Raw genomic sequence first — 18,097 nt, 5'->3', positions numbered from 1 at the left:
ATAGATACATTAGAAGAGCAGGAATCAGCTAGCGGTGTCGTGCATTTCTGAGGGAAAGTAGTCTGGATATGAAAATTTGCATGAAATTTCAATTGTCACTGTTGATGTTAAGGATATTAAGAACATGTTAAAAGAACGGATTTATAGAGTAAGCAAGTCAGCATTTACAATTGAATTTTGATCACGTCAACTGGTTCGAACACCTAGATAAATAACTTATCTCAGAAATATTAAAATTCTGTCGTTTTAAATTTGTACAATAAAAATTAAAACACAGCAGCGGTTTTCGGTTAATTAACAATTATTTTTCACACCAATGATGACGACAACGTCGAAAAAATTCATATTTTTGTGCAAATTTTTAATCTAAATTTAAAAATTAATGTTTTTTATCGAAATCTCTCCCTTATATAAACTATGTTTCCTGAGCAAATGAAAACTAATCACAATGTTTAATTTACCATGTCACAAAGCAAACCTCAACCCACATTGTGAAGGAAGATATTTACAATTTCAAATCACTCAGATTGTCAGTAAGTGAAATTTTCTCAGCAGCATTACAGCAAATAACTTGCCAGTGGAACAGTTTATCTTTTTTGTTGTATATGGCATTCTCAGCCCAAAGTTAACCGTCGATCTTCTTGCCCAGCAGTCATATATTATCGACAAATCTAAGCGTGGTTGATGTGTCCGAGGTGAATTACATAATCAAAACGCCACGATTTATGTGGAGGTACACTAATTTCAGTTTTTTTAAGCTTTATATAGAAGCGAAGAATATGTATATCTTGCCATAACCGAATCAAGCTTGCTAAAACCTTCCTTAGCTTTTTTTAAAAAAAAAAAAAAAAAAAAAACAAGATTGAGTCAGCGAGGTTTTATCAGCAAGGGCGTTGCTAAACGACCATAAGCGGAGACCATTCTGAGCGACAGCACAAATATATTTTTCAGAAACGATGGAACTACACACTTTGGCTTCTGGTTATCAAAAAGCTTGTTTAAATGTTCATTCAGGTTTAATTTAGAAGCAAATAGAAGTTATAATTTATTCAGTATAATTTGTAAATTTTGAGATTGGTCGACATCAAAATTGAAGATGCAAAACATCATCAGAAAACCTCAACTGAAAAGTGTAATTCATGTTAAGCCTAGATAAGCTCAATCATGCTTTTTAAAACAACTGAGCCCTGCCGATTATCTAAAAGCCCAGGGGTATTATGAGAGATTAAACCTGCAGGGTATTAAAATTATTAAAGTCGTACTCCCAGTAATGGTCTAGTCCAATGCGTCGTTTTTACTGCAGGTCACGTGATCATTCTTGCTGCTTGAATAACACATTGGAGATGTTACCTTATTTGGAATTCATATTACTATACGTCAGCCTTTTTTCTAAGATCTCCGCTGGCTCGAACCCTTGCCGCACCAGTTTTTCAGTTAAAGATCATGTCCTCATTGGTCACGTGATGCGGACTCTAAATCACAAGACTTTTGAAAGCTGCACATTTTCATGTGAACTGGAGCCGCAATGCTTCAGTGTCAACTACATTTCGTTGCACAAAACGTGCCAACTGAACAATGCAACCAAGGAATATTTTTCCGGTGACTTGGTGCAACAGAAGGGAGCATTTTACATGGGTATGGTGGTTCGCAGTTATAATACCTGTGAGAGCATGCGCTGTGAAAACGGAGGCACGTGTGTCAGCAGTCCTAGCTTGACTGAGTGCAAATGTGTTGATGGATTCACTGGATTTCACTGTGAAAGTAAGGACTTTACATGAACAGAAAGTGCAATTTAATTTCGCTTTGTCTATTGACCCAGTTTTTGTCTCAGGCGCCGTCCACACTGACCCGGGTAAATTTAAAAACGGAGAAATTTGAAAACGCCGCGTAAAATGTTTTCCGTCCACATTAACCCGGGTAATACCCGAAACCCATTTGGAGAGCGTTTTTGAAAAGTACCGTTTTCGGTGACCGAAAACGCCGGTTCAGTGTGGACGGTTGGTCTATCCGGATATAAAAAAGATGCGTTTTCAAATTTACCCGAGTCAGTGTGGACGGGGCCTTAAATTATGAGGCAAAACTGCGGGTAGCTGGGAGGGTTGCTGGAAAAAGGGTAAACTGGGGGAAGCTAGAGGTGTAAGACACTTAACCCCCTCGATCCCCTGCGGGTGGGAGGAAGTATCATACCGTTTGGGTTAACAGAAATTAAAATTAAAAGTAAGGATGTAGCTACCCTTCATGTCAAACATTACATTATAGCGCACCAACTGAAATGAATCTAAAAATTGACTATGGGACTGTCACTCGATCAATTATTCGATTCCATGATTCCTAGCTAGATAATTCGCATCACAAATTCCACGAAAATGAACATTTAACGAATTTGAGCAAAGCAAGAAAGTAAATAAAAAGTTAGTGATAGAAGAATAATAAATAATCTATCAAAAGGCATTGTCTTTTATTTTATTTATTATTTGCGAAGAATACGGAACCTCTAAACACGGAAGCGTCCGGAATTAGGCCAACATATTGTACGGTAATTGTTGTAGATGTTTAGCTTATCTCTTATGTAGTAACTTATCGGGCCACAATGTAAACTAATGGGATGCCAGTATTTGTGTTTAGCCCAATAAAATTGTTATTACTATTGTATGTAAGCTATTTTCACCTAGCAATCCTTTTTTCTTTCAAATCAGCACTTCAAGCCCTAGGAATGGCGAGTGGTGCAATACCGAATCTAAATATACACGCTTCCTCGACAAAGACTGGGTACGATGCGTGGAAGGGTCGCCTCAATGGAATCTCCTGTTGGATGCCTGCACGAAACCAAAATAAAGAGTACATCACGGTGGCGTTTGTAACCAAGGTAACCATTGTTGCCATAGCCACGCAAGGTGCCCCAATGGACGGCTGCTGGGTGAAGAGTTTCTTTATTAAATGGGGTTATCAAAATACTATTAAAGTTGAGCCAAAGGTAAAAAGACGTTGTGTGTAATCCCTCCCTCATTGTTTTGTCATGATAACAGCATCTTAGATGAAGATTGTAAACTGATGGATGTTGGTCAATTTTTAAGCCTAGCTCAGTTTACAGCTGAGTTTAGGATGCTCTTTTTTGTATTTAGCAATGTATCTTATAATGACGACGTCGATAATTACTTTGGAAACTTACTTAAATTAACTTAAATTTAACTTTACTTTAAAAGTTACTTTTAAGTAAAAAAGATCGCGAGGCGCGGTGGCCCTATCTTTAGCATGGTAGTCTCCGGATTAAGATCTGAGTAGAGGCCTTTTGGGCTGTGTTTATGAGCAAGATCGTAAAAAAATATTAGGGCACTCCTGACAAAAATGTAACACAGTAACCTGTGATGGAAAAGTATCTAGTGTGTGGATTGGTTTAACTGATAGCTGAGAATTTGTCGGAAATTTTACTGTCAGCTGAGAAATGACGCGTTTTTTAATGATTGCTTAGAAATCACCGAAAATTTAGTGAATAACTGAGTTTCCAAAGTCCCTTTCCTCTTTAGTAAATAACAGACTGTTGAAATCCTATATTTGTCCTATTCAGTAGACACAAGCTTCTTATGTATTGGTCAGTGTTTACTATACTGTACAGTACTTGTAATCGTTCCAACTATGAAGATATTAACGTATCTCCGAGGTGACCAGTCCCGGTATTGACGAATATTTTTAGGGCGAAATCCAAAGGTATTTTTCAAGAGTCTAATTTTCATTTTCTTGTTTATACAGCTGTACCAGGCGAATTTCGACAAAAATACAGTTGTCACAAACAAGTTGTCCACTCCTTTCCAAAATGCTGAATGGATAAATATCTCTCCATCAAGCTGGGCTTCATGTATTGCATTGAGACTTGAGGTGTACGGATACTAGCTACAAACTGGTGCTTGCTTATGGGATTCACTACCACATCCCTGTCGGCATGTGTGAGCATGCGTACGTTCACTGTACCGTTATCCCTTTCAAACCGACTGGGCAAAGTTTTTGAACAGCAAGCGGTTCTGAGAAAAGAATCATTGCAACAGCCTGGAATGTCAGCTTTTCGAAGAGACAACTTAGCTGACATGTCTGACAATTCTTAGAACAGAATAGCAAAAAAGTGCGTCTTGATTGAGGGAGCTTATGTTTACAGTTATTCAAAGCCAAACCATTCGTATGATCTTAGTTACTGCGTCATGCAGATCTCAAAAGTTTGCGTCGACGATGAAGTTGGAGCAAGTTTGAGTTTTTTTAATGCATAGTGGACAACATACCGTAAAATTCCGAAAATGATCCCCCAAATCACAGATAATAAATTCTTTCCGTTATAGTTCTCAATGAAAAATATAACTTTTCCGATTATAAGCCCCTGTTATACTGTTTGTTTTGTATTTTACGTTGTAAGAGAATGCTCAGGGCGGCTGTAGGACCTGTTTGAGTTTCATATTCGTCTGGCTCGACCTCAGGCGCCGATTGGCCGGACGGTTAGGGCTGAAAGGCGGGAAAACAGGGAGCGCCGCCAAGCGAAACGTGCACGTCAGTCCCACAATGCCAAGCGAACCGTGCACGTCCAAGTAGGAGGACGCCTGGGGACGAGGCAGCATATATGTTATGTTTAGAGAAATTTACTATATATGGTATTCTTTTTTCAGAACTTTTAGGTAAATATGATGTTAAAGGGTTTTAAAACATTGAAGAAATCCCTGAAAAATTAAATAATTATATGTCCACGGGCATCTGTTTTGTGACTTAGGACAGTGTTTGTTTTATATTACCCCGACCCCCAAAATTTCAATTTCAATTGAATAAATCCGGAATTGAAATTTTTTATTTGTGTCAATAAATTCGAGAAGAAGCAAACAGAATTGTTTTGTGTTGATGTTAAAATTGTAACAAGTTTCCTTTCAGACAAGTGAATATTTGAACAAAATGTCACTGATTTCTTTTGTGTGGCTTTACAAGGTTCAACAAATATATTAAGCACCGCCAAAACAAAAGTGAATGTTGTTTGAGCTGTGTCGGTAATTTGATAAAATGTCTCGATTGGTTTTATGAAAATTTACCCTGAAAAGGATGTAGGCACTCCTATTACCGGAAAAGTTATATGATTTGCAATGCATTCCCGCTGTTAAATTGAATACACAATGAGAACGAAATTATTTTTGAGTGAAAAAAATCGAGTTTGAGCAAGAATCCGAAATGTCAAGAGGACCATGAAACTACAAGATACGAAAAGTTAACAAAAGGTAACTTTTTCTTTCTTTAGCTTAGGTCCACTTCAAACGCCGATTCCATGCACAAACCTAGTATACTTAAGTTTAAATTTACCCAGAGCGACGGCTGATTCAACGGCGTACTTGATTTGTGTTAAACTGAATGTATTAATCAGTTCGGCACATTGGAAGCTTCTCGTATGAACCAGTTGCAGTTTTAACGTTTCACCGACAGCCCTCGGTGAATAAACAGTTGGGACTGTCGAACTAAGTTATACGTTTTTTCAGCTCATGAGTGGAGCGGCGTTTAAACCGGTCCTAATACTGACGCCTGTTTGAAGGTTGAAAAGTCAATGGAAAGTCACCCTTGCCAGACATTAGTGACCTTTACCATACTGAGTTGAAGTGGTTTTGTTAGTTCGTCAAAGCGTATTAAAAAAATAAGTAATAAACGGCACTGATCCAAGATAGCAAGTGAAAAAAAGGTGAAGTCTGCGTTCGGGCATTGTGGCCCGTCTGGCCGGAGCTTCATGTTATCCATCGAGGTTTTCGTAGCAAGAAGCGACTAGAATCATTTCTACTCCTCCCTGGATGGGATGCTAGTCCATCGCAAGGTTGCCCGCAGCATTAAATTTTCCGGTGTCCATTTACACACCTGGAAAGAGAAAGACACTGTGACCAGCGCTCAATCCGGAGTCTAGCGCACTAAACATTAAGCCACCGCGCATTCGTGGGGAGGCGTGCTATATGGATTTAAAGGAAATTTTGGTAGAAATAAATAGTGTTTGCACGGTATTCAGATTAATTAAATTGACAATGCGTATAAAATTAGGTCACTCGCACATAACCCATATACTATATCATAAGCTAAATAATTGCGAGATAAAGATCCTTTAGCCTATGTGGGGGGAGGGGCACGGCACAGGCTAATTAAATTTACAAATCGAGCAAATGGAACTACAGTCAACTCCCGCCTTGCGGACACCCCGCTATTGCGGACACTCGCTATTACGGACAAAATCTAGATTCCCCGTGAAAGAGGTTTGACTGGAAATGACTCCCGCTATTACGGACTCTCGCTATAACGGACACTAAACAACGCCCCGAGCGTGTCCGCTTTAACGGGAGTTGACTGTACCAATTTCCGGGTCTATTTTACCCTGGCGGTTTGGCGGTTTTAGCCAAGTTTGAGTGTCGGTTGTGGGTACATTCCTATTGATTTGGTGGTTTACGGTCAAGAAATTTTAGCGGTTTGGATTTTAGGAGAAAACGAAAGCTCTTTGCAGTTTTGGAAGAACAAAATATGGCGGTTTGCAGCCGAAATGTACTACACCTCCCCCCCCCCCCTCAATCCCCCATAATAGACCCACGCACGTCATTCGTTTGTATTTTGGCTACATTTTGACCATCCTATCACAGCCTTTTTAGCAACTTGCGAACACTTGCAAGTAAACTGGCGGGTCCGTTTGGCCACCAAGTGCAAGTCAGTACGCAGGTCGATCTACATGCGGCTACTTGCGCCTTCTTATTCAGTAAAGTTCCCCCATCGGCGAAATTACCCACTTGACCGTTGGTTTGAACAAGAAGATTTATTTATTTAGTTGATTTGAAACAGCTAAAAAGGCGCGGCGACTAATTTAGGCTTTAAATTTATTCCGAGCGATATTTTTCTTTTTAAAAAGTCGTAAGGTGAGCATGGCTCAATAAATTCAGTAGCCCTTACCATAAACAATAGTGAATTAGTCATCGATGGTCAATAATTGTTTTAGCTGCACCGGCTAAACTTCTAGTGTTCTAATTTATATTTTGGTATAACTGCAAGAAGTGACTTCGAGTAAGGTGACATCAAAATATGGCTCATTTTCCTGAAATTTTTCTCGCACAAGGCCTACTAATTACGCGTGAAATTAAAAAGGAACTGTTGGTCTTTTGCGCCTTACTGAGCTATAGATTGAACCTACTGGAAACAAACAGGAAGGAATTAGTGCTGAAATTGAATAATGTATTATCATGAAAATCGTTTTTGAACTTAGGAAGCCAATTTGAACACCGCTTTGGGAGTCCTTTGACAGTTCTAGAGACAGCCATTTACGCGATCAGGCATTGTCTTTTCACAATTTCACGCCTTTACGGAAATTACGTGATACACAGAATCATACATTTAGTTGAAAACGGCAAGATTTTGCCATTAATCAGTAAACTAGTTATGATGTAAATAGTTTTAATAGAAAGAAAAATTAAACAACAAATTATATTTTAATTGGACGAAGTTATAGATAGGTCCTTCCTAATTTCGATATTACATGGTAGATTCTTATTATCAATTTAAATCTTCATTGGTTGCCTCTAAAAAACAATTTCCTTGCAGAACATAAGCTATTATTAAAACTAACAGAAAGTGCACAATATGCGCACGATTAATCAGATAAATTGCAATTTCCAATTGACATATTTTGCCTTGGCATGCAGCTGTTCAATTGAAACGAGCTTAAGATCAAATTTCCTATTATAAGGTTAGAGAAGAAAACGAAGGCTCGCTGAGCCTGAACAGGCACATCTATTAAGATACCTTGGCATCAAGTCTGGATCTGCAAGTCAACTGAAGAACCAAGGTTTATATAGACAAAAAATGGCGGACAACTTATCCGTCATTCTTGGACATGTTATATATAAAAAAAAGATAAGTTAAGATAAAATAAGATGATAAGATAAGATAAGATAAGATAAGATAAGATAAGATAAGATAAGATAATTTATTTATCGTCAAATACACAGAGAGTGGTCTCCCATTCTCCGAGCCGTAGTCTCATCATGTGAGTGTTGGACGAACTTAAATCTAATCATCCAGCCATGAATAATGAATGATTTTCAACATTTTCACTGACTTCTTGTAACGTTTTAGCTGAAATGATTTTATTCTGCCTTTTTCACTGCAGATAATGTGATTGTTCTTACGGCTTGAATGAGAGATGTTGGCATTCATTTTACTCTACATCAGCCTTTTTGCAAAGATCTCCGCTGGCTATAGCGACTGCCGCACCAGTGTAAGATTTACAGATCATGTCCTAACTGGTCACGAGATGCGGACTCTAAATCACAAGACTTTTGAAAGCTGCACATTTTCCTGTGAACTGGAGCCGCAATGCTTTAGTGTCAACTACGATTCATTGTGCAAAACATGTCAACTGAACAATGCAACCAAGGAATACTTTCCTGGTGACTTGGTGCAACAGAGGGGGGCATTTTACATGGGTATGGTGGTTCGCAGTTATGACCCCTGTGAGAGCATGCGCTGTGAAAACGGAGGCACGTGTGTCAGTAGTCCCAGCTTGACTGAGTGCAAATGTGTTGGTGGATTTACTGGACTTCACTGTGAAGGTAAGAACATTTTTATTATTGAACTACCTTTAATTTTATTTTAACGTCGTATCCATGAGCACAAAGCGCAATAAACTGTCAAAAGAAATCAAAAGCTTGCAGCTACTTTGCCAAAATATTCTTTAGTACTAATAATTTTCAGTGTTAAATGCATGCGTATTCGTATATGTAGCCTGTGACCTACTTGCCCGGCTCCAGGTTCGTAGATTATGGAAAAAACCTGTCTGTTTTTTTTTTTTAATTATTTCACCATTTTTTCTGTTTCCAATTCTCTTGTTTTCTCCACAATTTGTAGCCTGAAATCTGCCAATCTCGTCCACAAAGGCCGCGATCCTTCTGGACTGCGCCAGGGATCGGGACCTCTGGGCTATTCTGAAAGCCCGCCACAAGGCGTCTGAATCTGATTGGCTGTTTAAAACTTGTTCGTTTTACCACAATCTCTGGCGAACGCGCAAAATCACACCGGAACCAGGATTTCCTGGTTACGGTTTTGGATTCGTCCAGAGTCGTTGAGTTTCCCGACCGCTGGTGAAGGGGAACGCAGGCTCTGGGAACGAGATTGGAAATTTGCTAAACAGCTAAAAAAAAATTGCGACAGTATCCCCACGATTACATACCTCGAACTCAGCAAAAGTAATTCGTGAACTACTGACAATGTGTTTTTTTTCAGATCTTCAAGCCTTAGGGATGCAAAGTGGTGCAATTCCTGATGGAAGCATACAAGCTTCCTCGACAAAGCCTGAGTACGATGCATGGAAGGGTCGCCTTAATGGACAATCCTGTTGGATGCCTGCACAAAATGACAATACCGTGTTCATCAAGGTTATTTTTGTAACCAAGGTAACCGTAGTTGCCATAGCTACACAAGGTGCTCCATTGGACGGCTGCTGGGTGAAGACTTACAAAATTCGATATGGCCGTAATAACATTATAGTAAATGATGTCCGGGTAAGTTTACATTGACAAACACTGAACATTCTTAAATATTCTAGGACATTCCGGGGAAAAAATCCAACATTTTTTGAACAATTGGTGGAGGAAACTAGCAATGTACTTGCATCCCATCCAGGACAAGTAGCAATACCGCTAAAAGCCGATCAAGTAGGCTACCTTACAGAGGGAGGGGGCAAGAGTGGCTTCTCCCCTATAAAAATGATGGGTGCTCGCCAAAGAAATTTTTCAAAACACCTCTAAAAGGTACCAATTTTTTTAAAAAAAAAAATCATTGGCATTGGCAGTTTGATGACTGGATGACTGTTTTCAAATAAATAATTCAGAAATAAAAGTTATTTGCGTAACAAAAACAGTTACCGTTCACGTCATTTTTTGAATGATTATCGATCATCTTAAAGACACCTCTAAGGTTCCATAAGAACTCTAGCAGCGGTTTTAGCACCCTTAGCAGTATCAATCCACAGGTTTCACCCCCCTAAAAGATAGACGAACTCCCTGTCATTTTTAGGGGAACCTGGAGTTAGCAAACTTTTCCAAAAGAAGTCATTTCCAAGAATACGTTATAACGTTTCACCTTTTAAGTTGGAACTTTAAATTTCCTAACAAATCCGTCTCAATATTGTGACAGAACCACATTACTGTCAAACCTAAGACACTTCCATAATACAAAAGCTTGTATTTTATGAATAGTTGACTTGGTCTTACAAAAAATAACTCATATAAAAGCTACCTCTTTGATAAGTACACTCAGCTCTGCCCCCTTGGTGTCTATATTTAGGGCCCTTGTTTCCTCTTAAGATGTTCAACTGTATTTTTATTATGTGTGCAGTTGTACCAGGCAAACTCAGACAAGAATACAGCAGTCACAACCAAGTTCTCTCCTTCTGCTCGTAATGCCGACTGGATCAGTATACATCCACAAAGTTGGGCTTCATGTATAGCAATGAGACTTGAGGTGTACGGATACTAATAGATACAAACTAGTGGCTGTTTATGGTATTCACTGCCACATCCCTGTCCGCATGTGTGAGCATAGATAGATAGATAGATAACTTTATTTTACATGGTTAGAACACTTAGCTAAAAGCTAGTTTCCAGGTTCACCATGAAAATACATTAAATAATTGTAAAAATCCTAAAAGTGCTAAAAATGAAAATACAATTAATACTTATAATTTAAGAATTCTAATAATTAAAAAAAAATGGAAATACATTGAATACTCGTAAAAATTCTAAAAATACTAAAAAAAAAAATCGAATCAAAAAATCAACTATTTACAGGAATGTATTACAAGACTGAAATCAGTTAGATTAAAAATCAAGATTTCGTATTCGCTTAATAAAATCTTTGGTGCCAGCCTTGTCGCGAACCTCTTCTGGAAGCATATTCCATTGTTTCGCTGCATAATATTTAAATGAATTGAGACCATATTTTGTACTATTTACCTTAGGTAATGAAAGTATGTTTTTTCCTCTTAAATTATACTTGTGGTCTCTAGTCTTAATTAGATTCATTATACTAAGGGGGGCTTTGCCCTGGAAACAGCTATTAATGGTGATAAGCATATCCTGGATGCGGCGACTCTCTAAAGTGCTCCCAATACCGATCCTCTGTAATAGTTCCTTGTATTGTGCTGTTTTATCTTTGTAAACATATCTGAGGGCGCGCTCGTTCGCCCTCTCTAATTTTTTAGTGTTGCGAGCTCCACAATGATGCCAAACTTGGTCACAATAGTACAAGTTCGGTAATATAAATGCACGATACAGCGCCTCTTTGGTTTTAACTGGTAAAAAGTTCTTAAGTCTATTTAGTGCATTTACTTGTCCGCCAACCTTCCGGCAAACAGAAACAATATGTTCATCAAATTTCAACTTGTTGTCAATAGTAACACCAAAGAGTTTGATTTTGTTAGATAAAGGAATAGTATTTTCACAACATTCGATATTCATTTCATAATCCGTCGTGCCCAGCCGCAGAGCTTGGTATTTTTCTGGGTTTGCTAGCATGCCATTCTCTCGGAACCATTTTGTTGTATTGTCTAAGTCCTTATTTACTCCAACTTCCACAGCCTGTGTGTCTCGATGTGATAAATAGATCTTTGTGTCATCAGCGTAGTTTACCAGCTCGCATTCCTGAATGGCATGCGCGCGTACTACAAACCGACCGACAATAACGTTGAACCTGTAGAAGTCAACTTTCTCTTAACGGACACCTCTATAAGACGGACACCTCCATAAGACGGACACTTGATATTTTTTCGATTTTTTATCCTGTTTTATTAGTGAAAATACTTCCAAACTTCATATCGACCTAAAGCAAAGTTAGTCAGCGCCCTAAGGATACGTGTATACCACTTACTTTTCTGCTTACGTGTATGGACACTGAAGAGGTCGTTTTCTACTTACAGTATTACAGTTTGTAGAAGCTCTCGATTTTTGCTTTAACAAGCAAACATGGTCCATTTATAATTTAGTCTTGTTGCAGTAAGCACAGGTTTGTTGCATTCTGCAAAGGTTTAGCTTTATTATCTCAGAAATACTGGTGTCAGGTTACCCCGACTCTCTACAGAGCGGACACCTCTCTAAGATGGACGGCTGCAGCCGGTCCCGAAGGTGTCTGTCTGAGAGAGAGTTGACTGTATTCACAAAGATTTCCTACAAAACCCTGAAATGTCAGTCATACAAGGAGACGATTGATATTTCAAACTATCCTGAGAAAAAAACAGAAAAGTCCGAACTTGTTACCTACAATCTCGGACAAAACAGTTGAGGCTTTTGCTAATTTTCACCAAGTTTGGTACCACTGCTCATTTTTGTCAATTTCCTCTCCCCTATTTCAATGTTGTCAAAGATCTCATGTTATGGAAACAAAGCCTGGTGAATTGCAAACCATATGAAACAACAATGAGGGAGAGGCGGATAACATGTTTTTAACAAGCTAAGTTTGCAAGTCAAGACATTGGCAAAACTTGAACTCTGTGAAATGCGTTTGTCTCAACTGGTTTTGTCCGAAATTGTAATCTGTAGTTTCTGTTAATAATTCCTTGGACCTACGCTTTCGGGTTGTCTATGGTTTTCAAAGTTTTAGAATTAAAAGTGTACTGCTGGTTTAAGCCATTGCGAATTAGTTCCCTTGGAAGATTATTCTACTTCCTTCCTTAAAGATTGTAGTGAAAAAATATATTCAATATTTGTAGGTTTTTAACATACATAGTGCACAAATTTGAAAATGAATTACCAGTTATAGTAGGATACCGGTAATCTATACGCTGCAACGTATTACTTTCGATTTAAGTAACAAGTTCAAAGTTTTAGAATTAGGAGTGTACTGCCGATTAAAGCCATTGTCTCTACTGCTGGTAAAAGCTTTTCTACTTCATTTAGAACAATATAGCGAAGCGCGCGAGGTCTAACAATAGAATGCAAATGATTATACCCCCCCCCCCCCCCCCAAGAGGTTCAGAAAACTTCAGCGTGTTCTGAGAGAAACAGAAGGAATCTAGGCGAAGTTTTAGTTTTAAAAAAGTGTTTTAGGAACACCGGCTGTTTTAGAAAGTGTTTTAGGAAAATCGTCCGCCATTTCGGTTTGTTTATCTGAGTCTTGTCTGAGTCATGACGTCACTCGCGCGCTTCGCTATTGAATGAGAATGAGGCGGTTTGGCTCATAGCGGTCTTGGTTCTTGACAGGTCGATATCTCTTATCCTTTCTATGCATCTCATGACGTCATCACAATCATAAATAGTCCTGTAACTGATATAGGTAAGGTAAGGTAAGGAAACTGTATTTAACAAGGGTGGCCCATTCAGCAACGAGGCTGGTATCCATCGGGGCCCTGGGACAATAAAATCTGTACAAGATAAAAATGTTAAAAATATAAAAAATTTGAACAACATATAGTTTTGCTTACTGACTACGATAAGTTTGAAAATGAAAAACACTAAATATTAGCATTTTAGAAATTGCTTGTGAAATTGTTTTATATGGGTAACTGAGCCTTGACAGTTGTCAGGTTAAAATAATGAAATACTCACAATTAACTGCTATGTGTACACAATACAGTGAGTAAAACCCAGAAGCGAGACAGGATCTGATAAAGTTGTAAAACACCTGGATTTTTTTTTCACCGTTCCTTCAACGACTAATATAAGGAAATAAACCGTTTTAAACCAGTGAAGAACTTCATATACAACTCTTTTAGTTTTTTCCTTTTCCGTTTTCCGCCGTTTTGTCGCTGCGCCTGGCCCCCCCCCGGTTGTTTTCCCGCCCACCACCCGACAAAAGGTACCGTGTAAACGCCTTAAAGGTCGTTAAACCTGAATCACTCCTGCTGTTGCTAATGTCGATGTTCTTCTGTTAAGCTCTCTTTGTTGTTAGGTCAGGTTTTAAAAAAAGAAAATGACATCATTAATTAATAATTCATCACATAGGTGGGTGTATTTATTCACTTCTTTGATCTTTAGAGAAAGGGACGGTTTTTTCGCGGCGCGACTTCTCATTTGAGACTGAAGTGTTTGATTCCAAGGAAACTATATCATAACAGGTAAATTGGGATTAAAATTACTAAAGATTCAGCTTTTTACCATCAAAAGTTCAACGTGGATTTTCAAATTTATAGTAAGTCTAAGCTATAGTCCTTAGCTTTGTAGTGTGTTCCACAAGGGGAAGTCCCAAGTCGTGCATAGAAAGAAAACTCTAGCATTAACTAAAAGGATCAATAAGTCAACGTTTACAGTTTTCGTAGCTTTTATTTGTTATCTTTTTATATTTGTTATTATTTTTGATTCAGAGCTGACTTTCCAGCTGTAGTGTTTCAATTTTCGTTCAAGTTATCGAGTATTTTTTCTTCGTTGAAAGCATGGCTGCTAAAGGCTTCTTTAAAATTGTACAATTTGCAACTGTTTTAACACTTAAGTAATTACGATTCAGCTAAAGTTTATTGATTAGTGATGAACCTGTTTAAAGGGACAATGTCACGCGGGATTTTACCAGATTTTTGAACAGCCAAAATTTATATTAGTGTCGCAGGAAACCTAAAAATAATAGTCCATTTTTTTTACAAATTGCTATATTAGAGCACTGACACTGTGCATCTTTGACTGCAGATGGCTCGGATGGAAACGGATTGCAACTTGAAAAAGTTAATATAACGTTATCAAGTTGTTTCCGCGCGTTATCAAAAAAATCGATATTTATAGTAGCTTATAGTGGTTGGTTGATTTCCACCCGCAAGGTTATAACCCTGTAACTGATATAGTTTTGCTTACTGATAGAAACAAGACTTGCAACATTTCAAAACTACGATAAGTTTGAAAATGAAAACACTAAATATTAGCATTTTAGAAATTGCATGTGAGAAAATTGTTTTATTTGGGTACAACCTTGACAGTTGTCAGATTAAAATAATGAAATACTCACAATTAACTGCCATGTGTAGACAATACAGCGAGTAAAACCCAGAAGCGAGACAGGATCTGATAAAAGCTGTAAAACACCTGACTTTTTTCACCGTACCTTCAACTACTAAATATAATGTAAGGAAATAAACTGTTTAAACCAGAGAAGAACTTCACATACAACTCTCGCGCGCTTTTCGATTCAGTCGAGCGCGTGGTTGCGTTTGTCGTGCGTGGCACTTAACAAGGTGTGGTGACGCGCTTTGCTGGCGAATACATCTCTCCTGAAAACTGTTATAGTTTTAAAGTCGTCTACCCGTTATAGAAAAGATGATTTTAATCATAAAAATCGTTCTTTAAATGTGCATGCAAAAAGGAATCGCAGGAGAAGATTATTATTCAGCTTTTTTGGACACCTACAGTGATGATTTCAGTTTATGTAGCGCGACGTTTGAATGCTCTCGAATATTTTACTGAGGTAAATCTCTTGATTGAAGCTTATGTGTGCGAAATTTCAGTGCTCTCAAATTTCTGGATCCTGAATGGAATACATCTTTTCGTCGGTCTTGCCGATCGTTTAAATTTCTCGCTCGTTAGAAAGTACTTTAGGCTCAATTACCGCCGCCTCCTTGAGCCCGAAAAACGGCTCAAGATCAAGCCTAGTTGGAAAGCCACCCCTGCTGGACATCAGTGACCTTTACCACACTGAGTTGAAGTCGTCAAAGCGTATATAATGGAATTAAGCAACAAACGGCAGACTGATTCTACATAGCGAGTAATAAAGTGAAGTCTGCGTTCAGGCCTTGTGGCGAATCAGTCAGAAGTTTATACCAGTTTCTGTAGCAAGGAGCGACTAGGACACTTTTTGGAGATATTCTGTATGTTATTATAGTTCTTAAGCACTGCTTATACAGGCAGGACAGGATTTTGTAAATCCATGTTTAGAGCAAATTTATATGTTCTCCTAAACACCCCCCCCCCCCCCCCCATATGTACACATCATGAAAATTTAATTTACAAATCGAGTAAATGCAAACTAACAATTTTCGGAACATGTCATGTAGGAGTTAAATGTTGTACATTTTTTAATTGCGACTAATATAATTTTCAGCACTTTCGGGCCTGTAACGATCTAGCATATTGTGTCTTTTTACTGCAGGTCTTGTGATCACTCTCACCACTTGGATGAGAAATGTTACCATATCTGGAATTCATATTACTCTACTTTAGTTTTTTTTCTAAGATCTCCGCTGGCTCGAACCCTTGCCGCACCAGTTTTTCAGATACAGATCATGTCCTCACTGGTCACGTGATGCGGACTCTAAATCACAAGACCTTTGAAAGCTGCACATTTTCCTGTGAACTGGAGCCGCAATGCTTCAGTGTCAACTATATTTCATTGCATAAAACATGCCAACTGAACAATGCAACCAAGGAATATTTTCCTGGTGACTTGGTGAAACAGAAGGGAGCATTTTACATGGGTATGGTGGTTCGCAGTTATAATCCCTGTGAGAGCATGCGCTGTGAAAACGGAGGAATCTGTGTCAGCAGTCCTAGCTTGAAGTGCGAGTGTCCTAAACGATTCATTGGACTTCATTGTGAGAGTAAGGATATTTTTATTTTGCACTACCTTTTTTTTTACTGAAGCATTGACACTGAAGCATGAATCAAATAAATTCAGATGAATATCCTATTCACCATCTGTTACCGAGACCAGCACTTATTAAGTCGAAGTATAATGTAAGGCAGAAAGCGCCAAAGTTTTACCTGTATAATAATGCCATAACATGTAGGACAAAGAGAGCTGAAAGCTTTTTTACATTCCGCTACTTTTCGTAACTAATATTATGCGTAGTCCTTTTTTGATACATTTTTAATTGTAAATAGTAGATTTATCATTTCATGTAAGTGTCACTCGATAATTCAGTTTCTTTTAACTGCAAAAGAGTTTAAATAAACTATTATTATTATAAGCCGTATCCATGAGCACAAAGCGCAATTAACTGGCGAAAGTAATCAAAAGCTTGCAGTTAGCTACTTTGCCGAAAAATTCTTTAGTATTTTGTTAAACGCATGCGTGTGCATATATAGAGCTGCGACCTAGTTGCCCAGCTCCGAGTTCCCAGATTGTGAGGGAACTTATCTGTTTTTTAAATAATTTCACCATTTTTTTCTGCCCCCGCTCAAACACAATTAAGTGACACCAAGATGTTAGGTTTTGTCTTATCATCAACGTTGGTGCATCTGCCACTGCTATGGAGGTTTTTAAAACTCAAATGTCTTACCTCTTTCTGTTGTTTTAACAGCCTGCATTTCCAAGCCATTAGGAATGGAAGATGGGTCAATTACGGACAATATGATCTCAATATCTTCCACACACCCTAACGATAAGGTGGCCTGGGGAAGACTTCACTGCTCACTAGGAAGTTGGACTTCATACACAGATACCGGATACCAGTGGTTCCAAGTGAACTTTGTACCGGAAGTGAAACTTATCTCACACATCGCCACGCAAGGAAACGGAAAGATGTGGACGTGGGTTACCAGATATTACATCATGTATAAGGCAGGAGGTGCAGCCCTTGAAGAATACAAGAAAAATAACCAGCGAGTGGTAAGTGATGGGCTAACTAGCTTCTTTAGTTCCTAGATTAGCAACATTTAAAACACTCCTTGCCATACCTATTTAAGTCCAAAAAATACCATAACATCGTTACTCTGCAAGGGCCTAAGAGCATCTAGTTTTAAAGAAATGCTTTCAATATGAGTATTGATCCTTTGGTATTACTATTCCACGTTCCTTTCTCTTTGATCCAGATCTTCCAGGGCAACACCAATAAGGATGATGTGGTTAAGAACAGGATTGGCAATCCTTTTCAAGCGGATACCGTTCGCATAATACCTACAGCATATCATGGAAGGATTGCTTTACGAGTTGAACTCTACGGTTGTGACGTCATGTAGTATAACTTTGATAAACAGTGACCATTTTGTTTTAGTTTTCTTCGAACTTCGTTCTTAGAAAAACGAACGTTTCTTATGCTTTTGTATTGTCTCTGTTGTAGCAGGAGTCAGTTGACTTATTTAAAAATAGTCTATAGATTTAGCCGGGCCTAAAACCGGAGCTCCACAGCTATTTATTTCCTGAGCGCAGTACTGAC

At 38.4% G+C, this 18,097-nt stretch overlaps 2 protein-coding genes across 6 annotated transcripts; both read left to right on the top strand.

Annotated features, from left to right (window-relative positions):
- The first annotated feature begins 1,104 nt into the window (after positions 1 to 1,104).
- Positions 1,105 to 10,568, top strand: LOC144661977 (lactadherin-like). Of its 4 annotated transcripts, none has more exons than XM_078522710.1 (3): positions 1,105 to 1,761; positions 2,697 to 2,894; positions 9,454 to 9,670. In XM_078522710.1, the coding sequence occupies exons 1-3, from the start codon at positions 1,284 to 1,286 to the stop codon at positions 9,546 to 9,548; spliced, it is 771 nt and encodes a 256-aa protein (XP_078378836.1). In that variant the 5' UTR covers positions 1,105 to 1,283; the 3' UTR covers positions 9,549 to 9,670. The 4 variants fall into 4 exon arrangements, with proteins under 4 accessions (XP_078378836.1, XP_078378833.1, XP_078378835.1 ...); XM_078522707.1 differs by lacking the exon at positions 9,454 to 9,670 and adding an exon at positions 3,748 to 4,125 and having other exon boundaries at positions 2,697 to 2,974; XM_078522708.1 differs by lacking the exons at positions 1,105 to 1,761; positions 2,697 to 2,894 and adding exons at positions 7,920 to 8,585; positions 10,369 to 10,568 and having other exon boundaries at positions 9,256 to 9,533.
- Positions 10,569 to 14,013: 3,445 nt separating this feature from the next.
- LOC144661980 (lactadherin-like) lies at positions 14,014 to 18,097 on the top strand. Of its 2 annotated transcripts, XM_078522713.1 has the most exons (4): positions 14,014 to 14,080; positions 16,093 to 16,540; positions 17,243 to 17,550; positions 17,754 to 18,097. In XM_078522713.1, the coding sequence occupies exons 2-4, from the start codon at positions 16,126 to 16,128 to the stop codon at positions 17,898 to 17,900; spliced, it is 870 nt and encodes a 289-aa protein (XP_078378839.1). In that variant the 5' UTR covers positions 14,014 to 14,080; positions 16,093 to 16,125; the 3' UTR covers positions 17,901 to 18,097. The 2 variants fall into 2 exon arrangements, with proteins under 2 accessions (XP_078378839.1, XP_078378840.1); XM_078522714.1 differs by lacking the exon at positions 14,014 to 14,080 and having other exon boundaries at positions 16,081 to 16,540.

Source organism: Oculina patagonica, chromosome 8 (assembly GCF_052425735.1).
Source record: "Oculina patagonica isolate OP01 chromosome 8, crgOcupat, whole genome shotgun sequence".
Lineage (NCBI taxonomy): Eukaryota > Metazoa > Cnidaria > Anthozoa > Scleractinia > Oculinidae > Oculina > Oculina patagonica.
The sequence above is the reverse complement of the archived record's forward strand: the minus strand, read 5'-3'. Positions and strand labels throughout refer to the sequence as shown.

Coding starts and splice junctions, on each gene's coding strand:
- LOC144661980 (XM_078522713.1), top strand. CDS start 16,126: ATGTTACCATATCTGGAATTCATATTACTCTACTTTAGTTTTTTTTCT. Junction 16,541..17,242: donor CATTGGACTTCATTGTGAGA/GTAAGGATATTT, acceptor TTGTTTTAACAG/CCTGCATTTCCAAGCCATTA. Junction 17,551..17,753: donor AGAAAAATAACCAGCGAGTG/GTAAGTGATGGG, acceptor TCTTTGATCCAG/ATCTTCCAGGGCAACACCAA.
- LOC144661977 (XM_078522707.1), top strand. CDS start 1,284: ATGCGTCGTTTTTACTGCAGGTCACGTGATCATTCTTGCTGCTTGAAT. Junction 1,762..2,696: donor CACTGGATTTCACTGTGAAA/GTAAGGACTTTA, acceptor CTTTCAAATCAG/CACTTCAAGCCCTAGGAATG. Junction 2,975..3,747: donor CTATTAAAGTTGAGCCAAAG/GTAAAAAGACGT, acceptor TTGTTTATACAG/CTGTACCAGGCGAATTTCGA.